Source organism: Vipera berus (genome assembly GCF_964194415.1).
Source record: "Vipera berus genome assembly, chromosome: Z".
Taxonomy (NCBI): domain Eukaryota; kingdom Metazoa; phylum Chordata; class Lepidosauria; order Squamata; family Viperidae; genus Vipera; species Vipera berus.
Window position 1 is genome coordinate 40,897,322 of NC_138205.1, and position 17,296 is coordinate 40,914,617.

Genomic DNA, 17,296 nt, shown 5'->3' on the forward strand with positions numbered 1-17,296 from the left:
TCTTATTAGAATAACAGAGTTGTATGGGATCTTGTAGATCATCTAGTCCAACCTCCTGCCCAAGTAGGAGACCCTATACCATTTTAAAAAGAGGAAAAGCCACAAGGTTGATTAACCCAATTGTAGCAGTGATTATACTATTTGAAAACCTGAAAAACCAGGTTCCAGACAAATCATTCTAAAAAGAGTCTATTTATGTGGATGTTAACACCAAATGATTGCTCTTAACCAACCAACCAACCAACCAACTGGAAAGTTCCACATAATTCTCTATTCATGAAAAAGATGGGATATGGTTAACAGACTTGTTTTTAAAAGCCCGGAAATCAGATTTAGCACATAAGACGTCGAATGCTTAAAACTCAGCTTATAGCTACATAAAGCACTAGAAGATTTCTGCACTGACCATTAGATGCAGTAATGATCTGTTATATGTGGATATATGCATAGCATACAAACATTCCGTGTAAATGTAAGTAAATTGCAAATTAGCCTGCATAGTTGAAATGTTTAATGTCAGATCAGACCCAGTGGTGGGATTCAGCCAGTTCGCACCACTTTGGCAGAACCGGTAGCTAATTTTTTGTTGCCCAGGCCCAGAATGGACATTTGGAAGTGGCATCCACATAGACAACCGGTTGTTCACATATTTGAATTCCACCACTGATCAGACCATTGGATTATTCATTCCTGCATTATCTACTTTGATTGCCAGAATCTCTTCAAGTAGTTCATGATTTTTTTTTCTATTCTAGATCCCCAATTTTCTATTCCAGATATGGCAAGGGTTGACCATGGGAACTTTGCCATTGTAGAGATTATACTTGGCAACTATCTTTTCCCTAGTTCAAGACAACAGAGTGCTATTAAAGGGAATCCATTCACATTTCTAACCAATGTTATTAAATCCGAGTTGCATCTTTGCACCTGGGGACTTACCCATAGGCTACTGTTGTTATATAAAGAGTGGATCGGCATCACAAGTAAAAGGGGAAAAAAAGCTTTTACTTATATATACAGATTTGAACTACAAAATTAGATTATAAAAATTGAATAAAATTCCTCCACAGTTCTTTTACAATTTTTGAACAGCTGCTAGCATACTACCTTTGTCTTTGGCAGTTTCATCTTAACCGTTTACTCTTCACCACATTTCCTTAAAGTTATTGACAAACGGGCCGTGTGCTTTTGCAAGAGCTGAGCTCTCAAAAGACGGAAATGTCTTGCACAAATCCACTTCCTGTTCATGAAGATTATGTGGGTTAAAACAGCAACTGAAGTTTGAAAACTTATTAGGTGTCCCTAGCTACAGAGTTACTTCAAGCTGACATGTTGTTCTTTCACTTCACTCTTCTTCATCTCCTTCCTATTTCTCTTCTTCAGGACCTCTCTTCCCACTAGAGACCCAGATTAAACAGTTTCGTGGCTTCAACTCATACTGGCTCTGATCTCAATAAGGAAAGAAATTATGTTATTCCTCCTGTCATTCTTTACTTATTTTGTTCCTAATATCTTGCCCTTTCATAGGATCTGACAGAGGCCATAGGACTTAAGCCATCAAAGTGATAGTTGGAAAAGCATAATTAATTATAATAAATTAAGATTCTTGTAATTAGAAAATGATTAATTGACAGAATATGCTGTAGTGCATCAGCCTCAAGAGTATCCTATATGCATAACAATGCTTCTGAGCCTCAACAGATCCCTGGTGCAGTTCAGAAATGAGACTGTGACTGCAGCTTGCAGTGTTTTGCTTGCCTCCTGGTACAAATAATTCTCAACCTACGACTACAACTGAGCCCAAACTTTCCATTGGTAAGCAAGACAATTGTTAAGTGAGTTTTGCTCCACTGTATGACCTTTCTTACCACTGTTGTTAAGTGATTCACTGAAGTTGTTACGTAGTAACACAGCTGGCTTCCCCCATTGACTTTGCTTGTCAGAAGGTTGTAAAAGGTGATCACATGACCCTGGGGCACTGAAACCTGTATAAATACATGCCAGTTGCCAAACATCTGAATTTTGGTCAGTTATCATGGGGGTGCTGGAACGGTTGTATAAACAATGGCCACAAGTCACTTTTTCCAGTGCTCCTGTAATTTTGAACCGTCACTAAACAAATGTGTTTGTAAGTCAAGGACTACCTGTTTACATGAACGTCTTGTGAGTGGCCATAACTACTGTGGCAACCAATTTATGGGAGCATCCGTGACCTGTGCACATTAGCACTTCCATCACTGGGGCTCCTGCCTTAAGTGCTTCATTCTGTAGCACCTTTCTGCTTTAATCTGGGGATGGAGAGAAGACACGTTTGTAGTCCATCCATATTTTCCATGACTTTCTGTATCTTTTCCTTAGCACAGAAAAGAAAACCCAGAATAACTTTTTCCTTTCTTTTCCTTTCCTGATTGCCTACTAAAAGCTGTATGTTTTGAATCAGTCCTTATGTTTGCCGTATTCCTTTATGACATGCAATCATTTAATCATTACAAAAAAAAGGCTTTGCCATCTCAGTGCAGGTTTGAAACTATAAACAGAATCCAAGAAAGCAGTTTATCCTATTTGTGTGTGCAGCTAATTTTGAGTGTTTTAGTATTAGTTTTTAAAAAAAATATAATCTGCAGGGACCTTTAAAATTTGACCTAGTTTAATGAACTTCTTGTTTTGAGAGCTGTTTTATTTCTAAGGCTTGAAATGATTAAAGCACCAACTTTAAATCAGGAACTGTGGATTAAAGGCATATTTAACTTTTTAAAGCTACATTGGTTTTCATATATTGTTGCTGTGAGAATATAATGCAAAATATAAAATATCTTTTCTTTAATGGATGGTAACACCCATCTCTTAAACTGTGCATTTCTTCACACTTCCTTATCATAAAAAGGCGGTGGTCTTCCACTTTTGATAACATACAAATACATTTAATCAGTTAACTGGCTCAAAGATAGATGAATAAGAATCTCTTAATCACTGGGAAGTCTGGGCTCTTTTTATTTTTTCCTAATTTTGTGGGATTTTGCTCAGTTGCATAAGTCTGTTTGTTCATCAGCTACTTGAACTGGTAGCACACTCAAATCCTGCTCATGTGTCAAGAGAAGAAGCAGGTTTTAATCTCTTCCACCTCTTGCTGAATAACTGGGAGTGAGTGATCCACCCGCTCCAGATTATAATGGCAACATGGCCTTCTCAGGGATAGGGAATCTGAGGACCTCCAGCTCTTACGTACTATATGTACAGTTCCCAACAATCCCAATTAGAACAGTCAATCTGAAGAATGATAGAATTTCATCAAAATGTCAGTGGTCATCAGTTCCTCATCTCTGTCTCCAAAGAATCAGTTTTTCATGCTGAGATTATTCTGGATCCAACCTTGTCCCCAGAGATTCCAATAGTATCTGTAACAAACTGTTGTGACTTGACTTGCCAGTTGGGCTACTTATGTGTGGACTACAGTATTGCAGTAATGTTAAGATTGACTACTATAATGTATACAATCAGGAGATGATTTTGTTTAGAAAATGTAATACTAAATACAGTTCCTTAGCTATTAGATAAGAATATATCTAAAGATATTAAACGTGTTAAGTGTATTTCCCAAACTGGTTCAAAGTCCCTTTAAAATTCTACATGGCGTAGGATGCAGATACTGAAAAACCATTTACAGGTAATCCTCAACTTAAGGCAGTTTGTTTTGCTCAAAGTTACAATGCAATTGAAAAAAGTGACTTATAACCATTTTTTTTACACTTATGACCATTGCTGTTTCATATTTATGATGGTTACAGTGTCCTGGGGTTATATGATCAGCTTTTGTGATCTTCTGACAAGCAATGGGGAAGCCAGATTCACTTAATAACATGTTACTAACTTAACAACTACAATGATTCACTTAACCACTGTGGCAAGAAAGGTCATAAAGTGGGATAAAACTCACTTAGTAAATGTCTCACTTAGCAACATAAATTTTGGGCTCAATTGTGGGTGTAAGTTGAGGACTGTCTGTACTCCCATACCACCTAACTCATAAATAAAGACAGGTGAGGAGAGATCTTTCCTCCAGGCAACTTTCACCACTCAAAGTAAAACAGCAGAGAAGGAAAAAACCATCTCAAATTCCCTCCAGAGAGGCCTACCTATTAACACTATTGCTATCCTTTGGCACAGAGTTTTCACAAATGACCAAGCTCAGATTGCTCTATTTGGGATGCATTATGTAAAGGCCAAAGCCTTTAGACAAGTGTCTTCAATTTAATGGAGTCTTATAATTCCTTCTGTAAGTAGAAGGAAATAGGAGAGGACAACCAGCAGCAAAATGGATGGACTCAGTTACAGTGGCAATTGATGGTTGTTGGAAGACAGAGTTAGGAATAGACTGGCAGGCAGAAAATCTATGTGGTTGCTAAGACAACAACATGACGATACATAATTAATCAGTATCTTTGGGCATAGGGAAGATTCTTTTCTTCCCTAAAATTTTCAATGGGTTGTCCCTTTCCCCAATTTGGCATCCCCCTAATGTATTGGAAATGCAACTCTTAGAATTCCCAGCCAGGATCCCACTGGAAGCTCTAATCCCATATCTGAAGGACACCATACTGTGGCTATTTTTCCTTCAAATTAATATGTTTTATTTATAAATTTTACCTTGTTTTTATGGAATGGCCTGGAAGCTTTGCTGAATGGCAGCAGGTAAACTTTTCAATTAAAGATGAAACCTTTTAAAATACATAAATAATGGATTTCAGCTCTAATGTTTATGGAGGAACAAGCTCCATTGAACAGTATGATTTACTTTTGTGTAAAAATAAAGCTTGGTGAGAGATTTATAACGCCAAAACTTTACCTGGATAATAGGTTAGAGCTTCTCCACTTTTATGAATCTATGGCTAGCAGGCTTCTTTCTCAGACACAGTTTTTCTCCTCTTTTCTGAGGCAGATTCCTGGGAGGAGGGAGGACAAGGCAGCTGTGTGATGTTACCTCAGGAAAATCAAAGCAATTTCAAGGATAGGCAGGCAAAAGCTACTGCTGTATAGACTAGGACTAGGCAGCGTGGGCTTTGCCCCTGATAAACTCATATTTCCATTCAATCGTGAGAAATAAAAGGTGGGAAAAATTCACTTGCAGTTCAGAAAATAAATAATAGGGAAATCCCCAGGGATTTTGATGAGAAGCTGCAACCACAGATGGGATGTTTTTTATGAGCACCTGACAAAAGAGAAATATTCCAGAAAGCCAGAGTTCTTTTGCAGCTTTCTTATGCAAAGGGCAATTCCTGACCAGTGTTTGTCCAAAATGAAAAGGATTACTTGGTCTCAAAGATGCATTTTAATGACCTGTTGGGGCAAAGGTCCACCTGGTGGAAAGCTAATGCATTAACCCATTTTGTAATCGTGGATTATGATCTTGGTTTGTCTTGCCTGTGTCATGTTTTTGGTTTTTAAGTTGTTTTCTGGTTTAATCAGTCACCCAGAGCCACAATTTGTGAAATGGGTGGCCATATAAATGGATTAAATAAATAATAAAATTCTAATAGCCGCTAGATTCTTGACCTTTCCTTATAACTGGTAACTACACTCAGATACACAGGCTTTCTAGAGACTTATCACATAACTATACTTTTTTTTCTTAGCACTAAACTGAAGTTATTTCACCTTACATTTTAAAATGTTAGTTTTTCAGAAAAAATAACATTTTACAACTATTGAAATTTATTTTCCATAGCTTTTCAGAAACCAGGATGACTCTCTGCCTCCCACTGACAAGAGATATTATTAATATTAGCATTATTTCTATTATAATTAAAAATACAAATTCTAATAAATTATGATTTGTCTTGCAGTAATAAGACAAATCTTCCTCTTGAGTAACAATGTGGCTAAAGAAAGAATCATTAGTAGTTGAAGAACTGATAGTTGTACTTTAGCTCTACAGCAGGGGTGTCAAACTCAATTTCATTGAGGGCCGCATCAGCATTGCAGTTGCCCTCAAGGGGCCGGGTGGGTATGGCCAGGGTGGGTGTGGCCTACTGGGTGGGCATGGCTAGAGTGCGTATGGCCTACTGGGTGGGCGTGGCCAGCTTTACATCGTTCGCATCAAGGGTGCCTATGGGGGCCTGGGCAGGAGCGGGACAGATCTGAGGGTCTCTGGCAGAAGGAGGGTCTCTGGGCCAGGGCCAAGGCAGTGGGGACTGTTCCCTCACTGTTTCCAGGATGGCTTTGCGGGCCACATGAAACCACTTCATGGGCCGAATCTGGCCCCCGGGCCTTGTGTTTGACATGTCTGCTCTACAGAATTAACAGGTATACAACTATATCATAAGGATGGATACAGAATACATTATATTTATACATTACATTATATTTATTATTATTAATAATAGTAGTAGTAACAATAATAGTATTTATATTCCTGTGGTGTTCTTTTTCCCCTATTCAATTGTGTCTGACAGTCCCTAAAATGTTTGGCAAAGTTTTGTTAAAAGTAGTTTGTCATTTCCTTCTTCCTAGGGTTGAGAGACCGTGACTGGCCAACGGTCATCCAGCTGGCTAGGTGTCCAAGGCAGGACTAGAGCACAGGACCTTCCAGTTTTTAGCCTGATGCCTCAGCCACTATGCCAAACATGATATGCAATTAAGCAGTGGGAATAATTTTTCCAAAATAATTAGTTAACGTTGTTCCAAGTAAGAGGTGTTACTTTTTTTGGTTTTAAATAAACTAAGTTTAGCAGATTTTTATTTAGTTCATTTTCCACGGGGAGCAACAGGAAATCCTGCTTCCAATTTTTGGGTAATTTGCTAACAACTGTTAATAGTGCAAATTCTGAGTACTACAGAATTTATATAAAATGGTTTCAGAGTCACATGAGGTCCAAGAGTTCCCATCTTTGTACCAGTAACTGCTTTAGTTTGCCAGAAGCAGTTTACCCAGAGCTCACCACTGGCTTTTCCAACTAATGCTTTCTAAATAGGCTAGAATACCCCATCATAGATGAGGAGGGTTATGTTCTGAAGATGAGAAGAGTTGTTCTAAGCACTCTAGATAGCAACTGGAGGTTTCCGTCAATAACTAAGGTGGCAAGGGAATTCCAGTAACCAGAAAGGAAAAGTAAAGGCCTCTTTCAAATCAGCATCTTCCACGTATTGTCTCTCTGTGTTATTAATCCAGGCAAGTCTTTATTCATTTACCTAGATACACTGGTAACAGTGTTTTTTTACCTTCAGGTAAGCTGGTATGATGTTGTAAGAGTATTAAACACCAATACAAATACTGATGTTCCTATTCAATACAAGTCTGATTGAAGTTGATGTAGTCTGATAGGATTCATGCTGGACTTCAGTAGACTGTCAATGGGAGGCAGAGTGTCTGGAATATATATTTATATTCTAGGAAGCTGTAATGCTTGCAAGGGAACAAACCATAACATCTTATTATATATTTAGGTATGTAAGCCACTTAAAAAATGGTATTGATTGGAGCAGCATATTAACCTGATAAAATAAATTATTATAAAGGAGGACACGCTCCAAAATAAACTACTGCCTAATGTTAAGCAACCTTTCCTAAATGTCTGATAAATACCCTAAAAGTTCATCCTTAGATTTCAAGTGAGTTCTTTTTCTTGCCAACAAGAATTTTTACATACCGTATATATATTTGCACAGTATTTCCAAGTGTTCACCTCACTTAAACTGGAATCTTATAACAATCCTGATAGGTCAGATTATTATCCAGCAGATTACAATAGGGGGAATCTATTATTTGAGCTTCAGAAGGTACACAGTGTTAATGGAGTATCTATTCATCTAGGAAATAGGTTCAAGAGTCTTATTATCTCTATAAATCTTCCCTTGGTGCAAATACAATTACAAAGAGGAAGGAAAATGTGACAAAGAAAATAATCAACTTTTTATTATTAAATACATTGATGTTATTAATGCTTGACAATTCTTTAAATTCAATTTCAAAACGGTATTTCATTGCATATGTGAGTGCAATACAGGTAGTCCTTGATTTACAACAGTTCATTTAGTGACTATTCAAAGTTACAATGGCACTGAAAAAAGTGACTTATGACCGTTTTTCACTTATGACCATTGCAGCATCCCCATGGTCATGTGATTAAAATTTGGACTTGGCAATTGACTCAGATTTCTGATGGTTACAGTTCCTTTTGAAAAGCAAAGTCAATGGGGAAGCCAAATTCATTTAACAACCATGTTGCTAACTTAACAACTGCAGTGATTTACTTAACAACTGCCTCACTTAGCAACATAAATTTTGGGCTCAATTGTGGTCATAAGTCAAGGACTATCTATAGTAGCACTTGTCTGCCAATGATTGCATGGCAGTTTTAGAAGGCAGTCCAATATTTTGAGAAAAGTTACAGATATTTTGATGAATTTGAGACCAATGCTATAATTCACACTTCTGCACGCTCCAAACTATCTTTCTGGAATCAGACCCAAAAAACTTTAGAGCCCTAAATGCAATTCTGTAAAATAGGATAAGGAAAACACACCAAGGAGAAATGGGGACGCTTCAATTCTCTCAATACTTGGATTTTTTCCCCCCTTAATGCACTAAAGTATCTCTAGACAATTCTGTTCTCATCGAACCTGCATTATCTGGTTAGTTGAAGAAATCTCTGCAGCAACGGAAATTAAAAAAAAGTGTCACAAAAATGTATTAATGATTTTTTAAAAAACTTTTTTCCTTTAATACAAATAGAGCACATAAACCTGCAAAGGATCCTTTGATCCTAAATGACAGCAGTGACATTGATCTTCACACATTACTTTGCAGACCAGTGGAATGAGTCGTGTAGTTTAACGGTGGAGCGAGCAATCAATTTCATGTGTTTATAATATCCAAATTTGTATATGTATTCCTGGAACAAAGAGTAAGCCTCCTGTTGCACTTAATTTACTATGATATTGTTTATTAAGTATTTTTTTGTCTTAAAAAAGAAAAATGTGCTTATGTAAATTATCAACACAACTCTTCCAAAAATTCTGTCAAGTAGTTCTCTTGTCTAGAGAGCTTCTTATGAAATGAGTTACTATTACTAGTAGAGCATTGTATGAGAGTCAAAGGAATTCCATCTTCAACCCTTTTGATTCCTACTACTAGACAGAAACTACAGAGGAAATGTTCTGTTTTCTCAGCTTCTGGAGGCATCCCATGACCCCGGCTGGAAGATGATGGATCCTTGAGGGTAAATAGCAGGAAAGATGATAAATGTACATAAAATTATACATTGAATAAAGAAAATGGAATCTTCCCCTCCTCTCTCATAATACTAGAATTGGAACATTTAATGAACTTGAATGGCAGGTCAAACTAGCATTTCACCACAAAACACATATTTTGACTTGGAATTCCTTTACTTAACATATAATAATGGCTACCGGCTTGGATGTCCTTAACAGCAAACTAGACAGATTCACAAGTACCAAGACTATAAACTAATTGAGGGTAATATACTAGGATTTAAAATCCCCAGGCAATTGTTCTTCAGCCCCGCTACATGTCCCTCCAATCACTGTTAATTCTCCATAGAAGGAAGAAGAAACATGGGCATCACATTTGAACCCCGGAGCTTTTAGCCAGTGTTAAAATTCTGGGAACAGCTATATGGTTTTTCCAAGAACATAAGCAGAGAATCTTTAAATAACAACTTCTAGAAGAAAAGGCGATTGCTCTCATTCTTGGGTGATTCCTATCTAATTGGTCACTTTGGGAAATGGGCCATTGCCTGATCCAGTGTTCTTTGGATTACACTTATAGTTTGGTTTGCATACACCATCCATTCAGATAGTTGTTCCAAACATATCTAACTTCCCTAAAGTTTTTCTATCACTTGGTTTCCTACTGTCCTTTTTTGCATTATCCTGACATGATCAGAATAGATGAACTGAGAGGGCTTTCTAAATAGGACTCAGGTTTGTAATCAGGTTTATCTTATTATCCCAGTGCTGTAATTATCACTCAATTGTTTAGTGCTATACAGATGTCACACCTGTTGTTCTTCCCTAATATCTTATGGGTGGAGATTTATTTTGTTGGTGGAAGTACCCTATCAAGGCCCCATTTAACTATTTTTTTTCTGAATTCCAGGCTTTTAAACAAAATGTAACACCATGCATTCTTTTTCAGTGTGAAAACAGGCATTTTAATATGAATTTCAAACACTTACAAAAGTACCCTCTACAATTAAGTCAACTACTAGTTTCCCCAAAGGCTATATTGTTCTGAGAAATAGTTGTGGACCAAGATACTGCTATTTCAAAAGCAGGTTGCTGACAGGTTCAATAGCAAATCATTGATTGGATTGGCAATGAATGTGAAAAGAATAATTATTATTAACCATGTTGTTTGACTATCAGTGCTTGGGTATATCTGTATCTGGAGCAATTACATCACATTATTAAATTCCTATGTAGCTAAAAGTAATTTCCCCTGTGTTTTAACTACAGATACTATTCTCTAATTTATCATTTCTATCCTTTTGCCTTGCAGAAGTATTGGACTGTAACTCCCAGAAATCATATCAGCATGTTAGCTGAAAATTCTGGAAGATGTAATCCTAACATATTTGCAGGGTGTTGTATTCAGAAGGCTGCTCTATTGCAAGCAGGACTGCAAATTAAGTTACTCCATACTCATCACACAGAATTTTGCCCAGAAAAAAAATATGCTTCTGAACGGTGTAAAGGGCAAAGTGCTTTGCTTTTATTTCATGGCATCTAAAAACATGTGAATTGTTAGACCATATATAAGGATCAGCATAGCTACAGAGCTATGGCCCCAGTCTGTTTCCCCCCCCCCCATGCTGTCAGTGGCAGTGCTGTGGTATTCATGCCAAAAAAGGGGAAGCTGAAAACTTTTTATTCTATGTATAAAATGTTGTAATGGATCAGTGACGAGGAGCACTGCAGAAATGTAACCGTTAACAGATTTGGCTTATGACTGCTGATTATCCGAGTTTTTGTATTTTGGGAAAGGTGGAGTGACCTTAGGTCAGAAAAGTTTAATTTAACTATCTACTACACCTGATTGTTTCCGAGCAATTGTGTCACAATTACACAATTTGTGCTAACTTGCTGAGTGGCTCAACAATCAATTTATTTTACAGAAAAAAAGTGTTATTCTTTTCCTCTTCAACCTTCTGACAATCAGTTTTGCAACATTCAGAAAAGGATAATTTACAACCAATCCTTTCCTCTGCATGAAACCTCTCTGCCTATTTGCCTGGAAGTTGAGGCTCTCTGAACTGCAAATTTCAAAGCTTCCTTGCTTAATCAAAGTCCAGTTTTTAAAGGAACATATTCCAGAAACATGAACATGGTAGATCAAGCTATGCAGCAATTTCAGCCACAAGCTGGATCATTCCCAGAGCCTGGATAATAGTTTTTTAAAATCAGGAGATTCGTACTACTCCTCACTATGTATAGAAAACAGGTTGAAAGTTGCATTCCTAATTGTTGCAGAGTAATTTATACAATTATACACAAACCTAGAACTAGTGATGCCTTCTCCATTTTACACTCGTACTCTTGGTTTTATGAGAAGATTTTGCTAATTATGAATATAAAAATGAATATTGACATTTTTATTTATGGTTCTATAAGAATTATTAAAAAAATAAGGGAGAATAATCTGCTTTTAGCAATATATGAGCACACATTTCTAAACATCTACAAGTGAATAAATGTTCATTCAACTCTCTGCTCTTTGCTGACAATACCCATATCTCCTGCTTTTCAGATGTCTTTTTTTCCCAATTCAGGCATCTTCTTTTGAATATTGTCAAAATAATATTCAAGCAAATTTGCACAGTATTTCAATTATTTATTTTAATAAAGCAAGTACCATTTCTAGCTGGTCCCAAAAAGGTAATACCCACAACTATGAATTTACACAAAATGCCACACACAAAAGAGCAGGAACTATCTGAAGGCACAACTCCAGCTTCAAATAGAGAACTGTACATCATACATAGTTCTGCTACCATCTTCCACACTAGAGCGCTGATCATTCCTTTCAGGATACTTAAAATAAACCAATGTTTTGTTTTGTTTTTCTGGCAGGCACCTGGATTATTGTAAAGCTTTGGAGCAAACTAATAGGATAAGAGTATATTAGTATTTGATTTTTTTTTAATGAAGCTATGGAGTACAAAGTTCAGTCATGGTTCTCAAAGAGGTTTATTTTCTGTGTCTTTAAAGTGGCTTGCTAAGGATTTATCTTGTCACATTTAAACTTAAGTGCTGAGAATGCTGTCTCCCTAGAGACAAAATCCAAGGTGATTCTGAAAACCACCAAATCCAGAAGAAGAAAAAAATCAGCTATGGCCAGACTGTCTCAATCCAGTTTTTCCCACATTGTGTTGGGATTACAATTACCTTGAAATCTCAGCCCCAGCATGATGAAGGCAGGAACCAAGAAGAATGCTTTAGGAACATAGCTGTAAGCTGTGACATCAGTGATAAAGCACTGCTCTGTAGAATTTGGACAGGGTAAGCCCCTTCAGGGGGAACATTATTCCCATTATTCCCAGAGCTGGGTGGCAATGGGTGATGTAGTCCTACTTCATTTGGGCACTCAAGATTGGAAAAGGGCAGTGAGGAATTGGCTGTTGTTACCAACATCAAATAAGAAAACAGGAAAAGGAGAGCTAACTTTTTATGAAGTTGATCTGTGGTTTACAATAGATTTCTGAGAATGCTAAGGAAGATTTAACCTCCATTTGGAACTGGAGGCAAGACAAGAGCACATACCTCTCCAGATAAATGAATTGGGAGTTGATCTCACTCTCTTTCCTCCATCCATGGTCACACCCTCCCTCTAACTTAGCTAGGACTATGGGTCTGTGAATACTGTTCTTGTTGCTTTATTTTATCCCCATTACAGATTTTCAGCACAAGAACTGCATTTCATGTCGTTTTAATCAAGAGAGAAATGTGGCACAAGAAGTACTACTGATAACATAATCCACCAACAGAAGTCTCAAACATTATCTCATGGGCTGTTAGGCTTTTAAATGGGACATAATCTTATGCAGAATTGACTTGGGAGGCCGGTGTGTGGTGTAGTTGGTTCACATGGTGTGGTGGGATGGAGGGTTTGTTGTCACTGTGTGTTGGGGGGAGAGAGCAGGGGGGGGAGGCTCAGCTAATCTCAATGTACACATGTTGTACTTTGACAATAAAGGTTTATTTATTTATTTATTACCAGCTATGGTCACTTCAAAGACTCTACACATCAACAACCTCTCTGTTCTGCACATAATACCTCTTCCCCTTGTTAGGTTATCTTGCCCTTGATATCTCTTTGATGTTAAAGACCCCCCTCCCCTATCCAATCTAATACAAGGTAGCAAAAATGATGAAGGGGAAAGGAAGGTGAAGTTAAAGAATGGCTTTGGCAACCGGGAGGAGGAGGTAAAGGTTGAGGAAGGCTTCCGAGAGACTTACCAGAACATGTCCGAATCGTTCTTCCAATTCCTCAGCATTGGGCATAGGTAGTTTGGGGGTTGCAGGCTGTTTGGGGGGTAAAGGTGAAGAAGCAGTCGGTTGGCTTTTAATCTCCTTCGCTGGAGACATTTCCAAGCTGCTGGCTGCATTGCCCATTCTCGGATTTTAAGATTACAAAATAAAATCAGGAAAAAAGGCTGCGAGTTGAAAAATCCCCCGATTTTCCCTTGAAGCAGAAAACAGATCAAGGGGAGGTAGAGTCTCGTACAAGAAAAATCTCCCCCATAAAATAAAATAATAATAATAAAAAAACAGGCGGGAAAAAGATGGGAGGGGGATGTTCCAGAAGCTCCCTACACGTGTTTAAAAAATTTTCAAAGGCAGGGAGCCGTGACGGTTGCCCATGACTTTGCTCTGGCGTTTGGAGTTACCGGAAACAGGAGAAATGGCCGTGGTGGACTAGAGGGAACGTCGCCCAACGAGGTGACCGCTGAGCCCTGCTCCTTTGGGGCCACCACTAGGCAGGAGAGCTCTGCCTCGCGCTTTTCTACATTCAAGTTGATGGGTTCAATTTCCACGCGAAGGTAGCAACAGAACTTTTTTCAGAAAAAGGTGCATCCTCTGATCCGCTGCAAGCGGCAGAGAGACAACGCGTGGTGGCTCTTGAGAAGGCGAGAAGTGACGAGCTCCTCCGCTTAACTTCCCCCTCGCCTCCACCCCCAAAAGAGGAAGGATCGAAAGCGAGAGCACAGGAAGTCACAATGCAGGTGTTTGGCTTGGAATATTCGTGCACCGAAAATAAGCTAGCGGCAACTTTTCTACACCGCTGCGCTGCAGGTCCTCTTCTATAGAGGTCGCAGGGAAAAACGTTAAATCTCTCGTTGGGTGGCTTCGTCCATTGACACGGAAGGTTTCAGTTGGGCTGAAAAGCAGAAAGCAGCCGCAGAGGGAGCGCGCGGATTTTGCAAAGGGTGGGATGGATAGATGAGGAAAGCAGGGGAAGCCAGCGAGAGGGACAACTCAGCTTGCCCATTTCCCCAGGCAGGATCCTTGGCCTGGAAGGCAGAAGGAGACGCCGGTGGAAAAAAGGAGAGGGACGAAATAGCAAAGTCACCTGCTAATGGAATGAGGGTCTAGAGACGGGAGGAGAGCTTCCCTGGGTCTCAAAGCCCATGGATTCCCGTTCGGGGCGTGTTATTAGGTTATTCTTAGTTCCTTTCCAAAATAGGACGAGCTTCAGAATTTCTACCAGAACTGCAGGTTCTGAAGACCAGGCTCTTTCCCTATGTCGGCGCCCTCCAGATGTGCTGGACTACAGTAATTTCTATTATCCCCAGTCAGCAAAAGTGGGGAGGGGCGCACAGGCGGAGGAAGGCTGTCTGAAAGAGTGGGAAGACAAAATAGAGCCCGAACTGGGGCCAGAGAAGAGGAAATGGGCATTGAGTCCCCGAGGTAGGATATACCATGTTCAGCTATATCTATTTTAGGATGTAGGTACCCGTGTACATATAACATTGGGAAAGGGAGCGGAGGGCGGGAGGAATCACTTGCCAAGGATGGAGGGCCTTTAGGTTCCTCAAATTTTTGCCACCTTTTCAAGAAGAGGAAATAGACGTCATTTTGATGGTTGGTCGTTGAGTGCACGCATCCTGCGCCCGCGCCATCATTCTTTCAAGACACATCCCGCAATTGCTGAATAACCTCGCCTCGCCCGGCCCTCAGCTAATCTCCCTCAGCTATAGAGGCAGAAAGGGACAACACTAGAGGAACAAAATGCATTATTTCTATAAACCCACGTCGCGAAACCAATTTGCATTAAAGGACATCAGCATCCTCGGGTCTCTTTCGAAGCAGCCCTGGTAGAGGCGTTCCTCCAAAGTAGACCCGAAAATTCTCCCTCTAGCGGCAGATGGTTAAAATGGCTCTCTTCAGCAAACTTAATCGGAGCCAATTGATGTCTTCCTTCACATTTTTTACCAAAAGCCGTTGGGTGTTAAAAGATTCCAGTAGTCTTCTGATAGAGTAAGCCCTGATTAGACTCCTAACAGGAGAGAAGTGGAGGGCGCTAAAAGAGGCAAAGACCAAGTTAGCCGCCTCGATTTTTATTACAATATTTACATTTTTACTTCGACCACAAAATTTTGCTGAAGCAGATTTAGCTTATGAATAATCAAGCTGCAAAATAACAAAATCACAATAGCCAAAGGAAGGCAAGCAAAAACGGGAGAGGCTACTGTCAAACAAACTTGGCAAGATCCAAGCTATTTGTGATTCTGGTTTTGCTTCTTCAAATCTGAGCAACTACCATTAAATTAGAAAACTATTCTAATTTAACCTTTTGTTCTCAAGAGTGATCAAGCAAATATCTTTGAAAAGCTTAAAAGTACTATCATACTCCTAGTATTGGTCCAAAGCAGCTGGCACTGAGATTCTAATGTTAAAGACCATCTATAGCCATAAAAATCAATAGCCATACTGCAGAACAACACTGTGGTTCACTATTGTCCACAGTGGGTAAGGTTTCTTATTCTCCAATTCTTCTTAATCTCCCCCTTTGAGGTAACTTCCTTAAAAAAATCTGGGCAGTATTGCTTTCCAATTCCCTCCTGTAGTACAGCTATCCTATATTAGAATATTATATTCCAACCCTAATAAAACTTCTGTATGATGAATTGCTTTTACCCCTATCCAGTGCTTCTTTTGTAAAAAAAAAAAAGGTGCTCAAACTCACACACGTCATACAACCCGCCTTGCCTAAACCTACAAGGTTTACCTTTCTAGTTGGAAAAAAAACCCTTCAATTTTTAGTGTATCTAAAAGACTAGGATTTTATTCAAGGTAAGTTAATACTATTAATGTTACCATGCACTTTGTGGCTTTAAATTACAAGAAAGCATTTTATTAATCTTTTGGAACCATTTACCACTGGCATACCAATTTAGTTTAATGAGTGGAAATGTCAGCTTTCTATGTGGAATGAAATTGGCCCAATAAAACAAAATTTGCTGGCTTGTAAAAGATTGAATTATTTTTAAGAAGTTGTCAAACGGTGGAAAAATTTACATTTGGAGTTTAATATGGATATTGACTTGAAACAAATTAAAGTTGAAACTTTGTCAGTGAACAGATTACTTTTAAGTTAAACCCAATTTAATGTTGTTGTTGTTAGTTGCGAAGTCGTGTCCAACCCATTGCGACTCCATGGACAACGTTCCTCCAGGCCTTCCTGTCCTCTACCATCTTCTGGAGTCCATTTAAGCTCACGCCTACTGCTTCAGTGACTCCATCCAGCCACCTCATTCTCTGTCGTCCCCTTCTTCTAGTGCCGTCAATCTTTCCCAGCATTAGGCTCTTCTCCAGTGAGTCCTTCCTTCTCGTTAGGTGGCCAAAGTATTTGAGTTTTAGCTTCAGGATCTGGCCTTCTAAAGAGCAGTCGGGGTTGATCTCCTCTAGGACTGACCGGTTTGATCGCCTTGCAGTCCAAGGGACTCGCAGGAGTCTTATCCAGCACCATAGTTCAAAGGCTTCAATTCTTTGGCGCTCAGCCTTTCTTATGGTCCAACTTTCACTGCCATACATTGCAACTGGGAAGACCATAGCCTCGACTATACGCACTTTTGTTGACAGGGTGATATTTCTGCTTTTTAGTGTGCTGTCTAGATTTGCCATGGCTTTCCTCCCTAGGAGCGTCTTTTAATTTCTTGGCTACAGTCCCCATCTGCAGTGATCTTGGAGCCCAGGAAAATAAAATCTGTCACTACCTCTATTTGTTCCCCATCTATTTGCCAGGAATTGAGAGGGCCAGATGCCATGATCTTGG

General features: G+C 39.1%; 1 protein-coding gene across 1 annotated transcript in view; it reads right to left on the reverse strand.

Annotated features, from left to right (window-relative positions):
* Window positions 1-14,113, reverse strand: part of FMNL1 (formin like 1) — a 102,306-nt gene extending 88,193 nt beyond the window's left edge. Inside the window, exon 1 of the mRNA XM_081344415.1 lies at window positions 13,477-14,113. Within this exon, the coding sequence (XP_081200541.1) occupies window positions 13,477-13,632 (156 nt within the window). The 5' untranslated portion in view covers window positions 13,633-14,113. The remainder of the gene's footprint in view (window positions 1-13,476) is intronic.
* Between the last annotated feature and the right edge of the window lie 3,183 nt (window positions 14,114-17,296).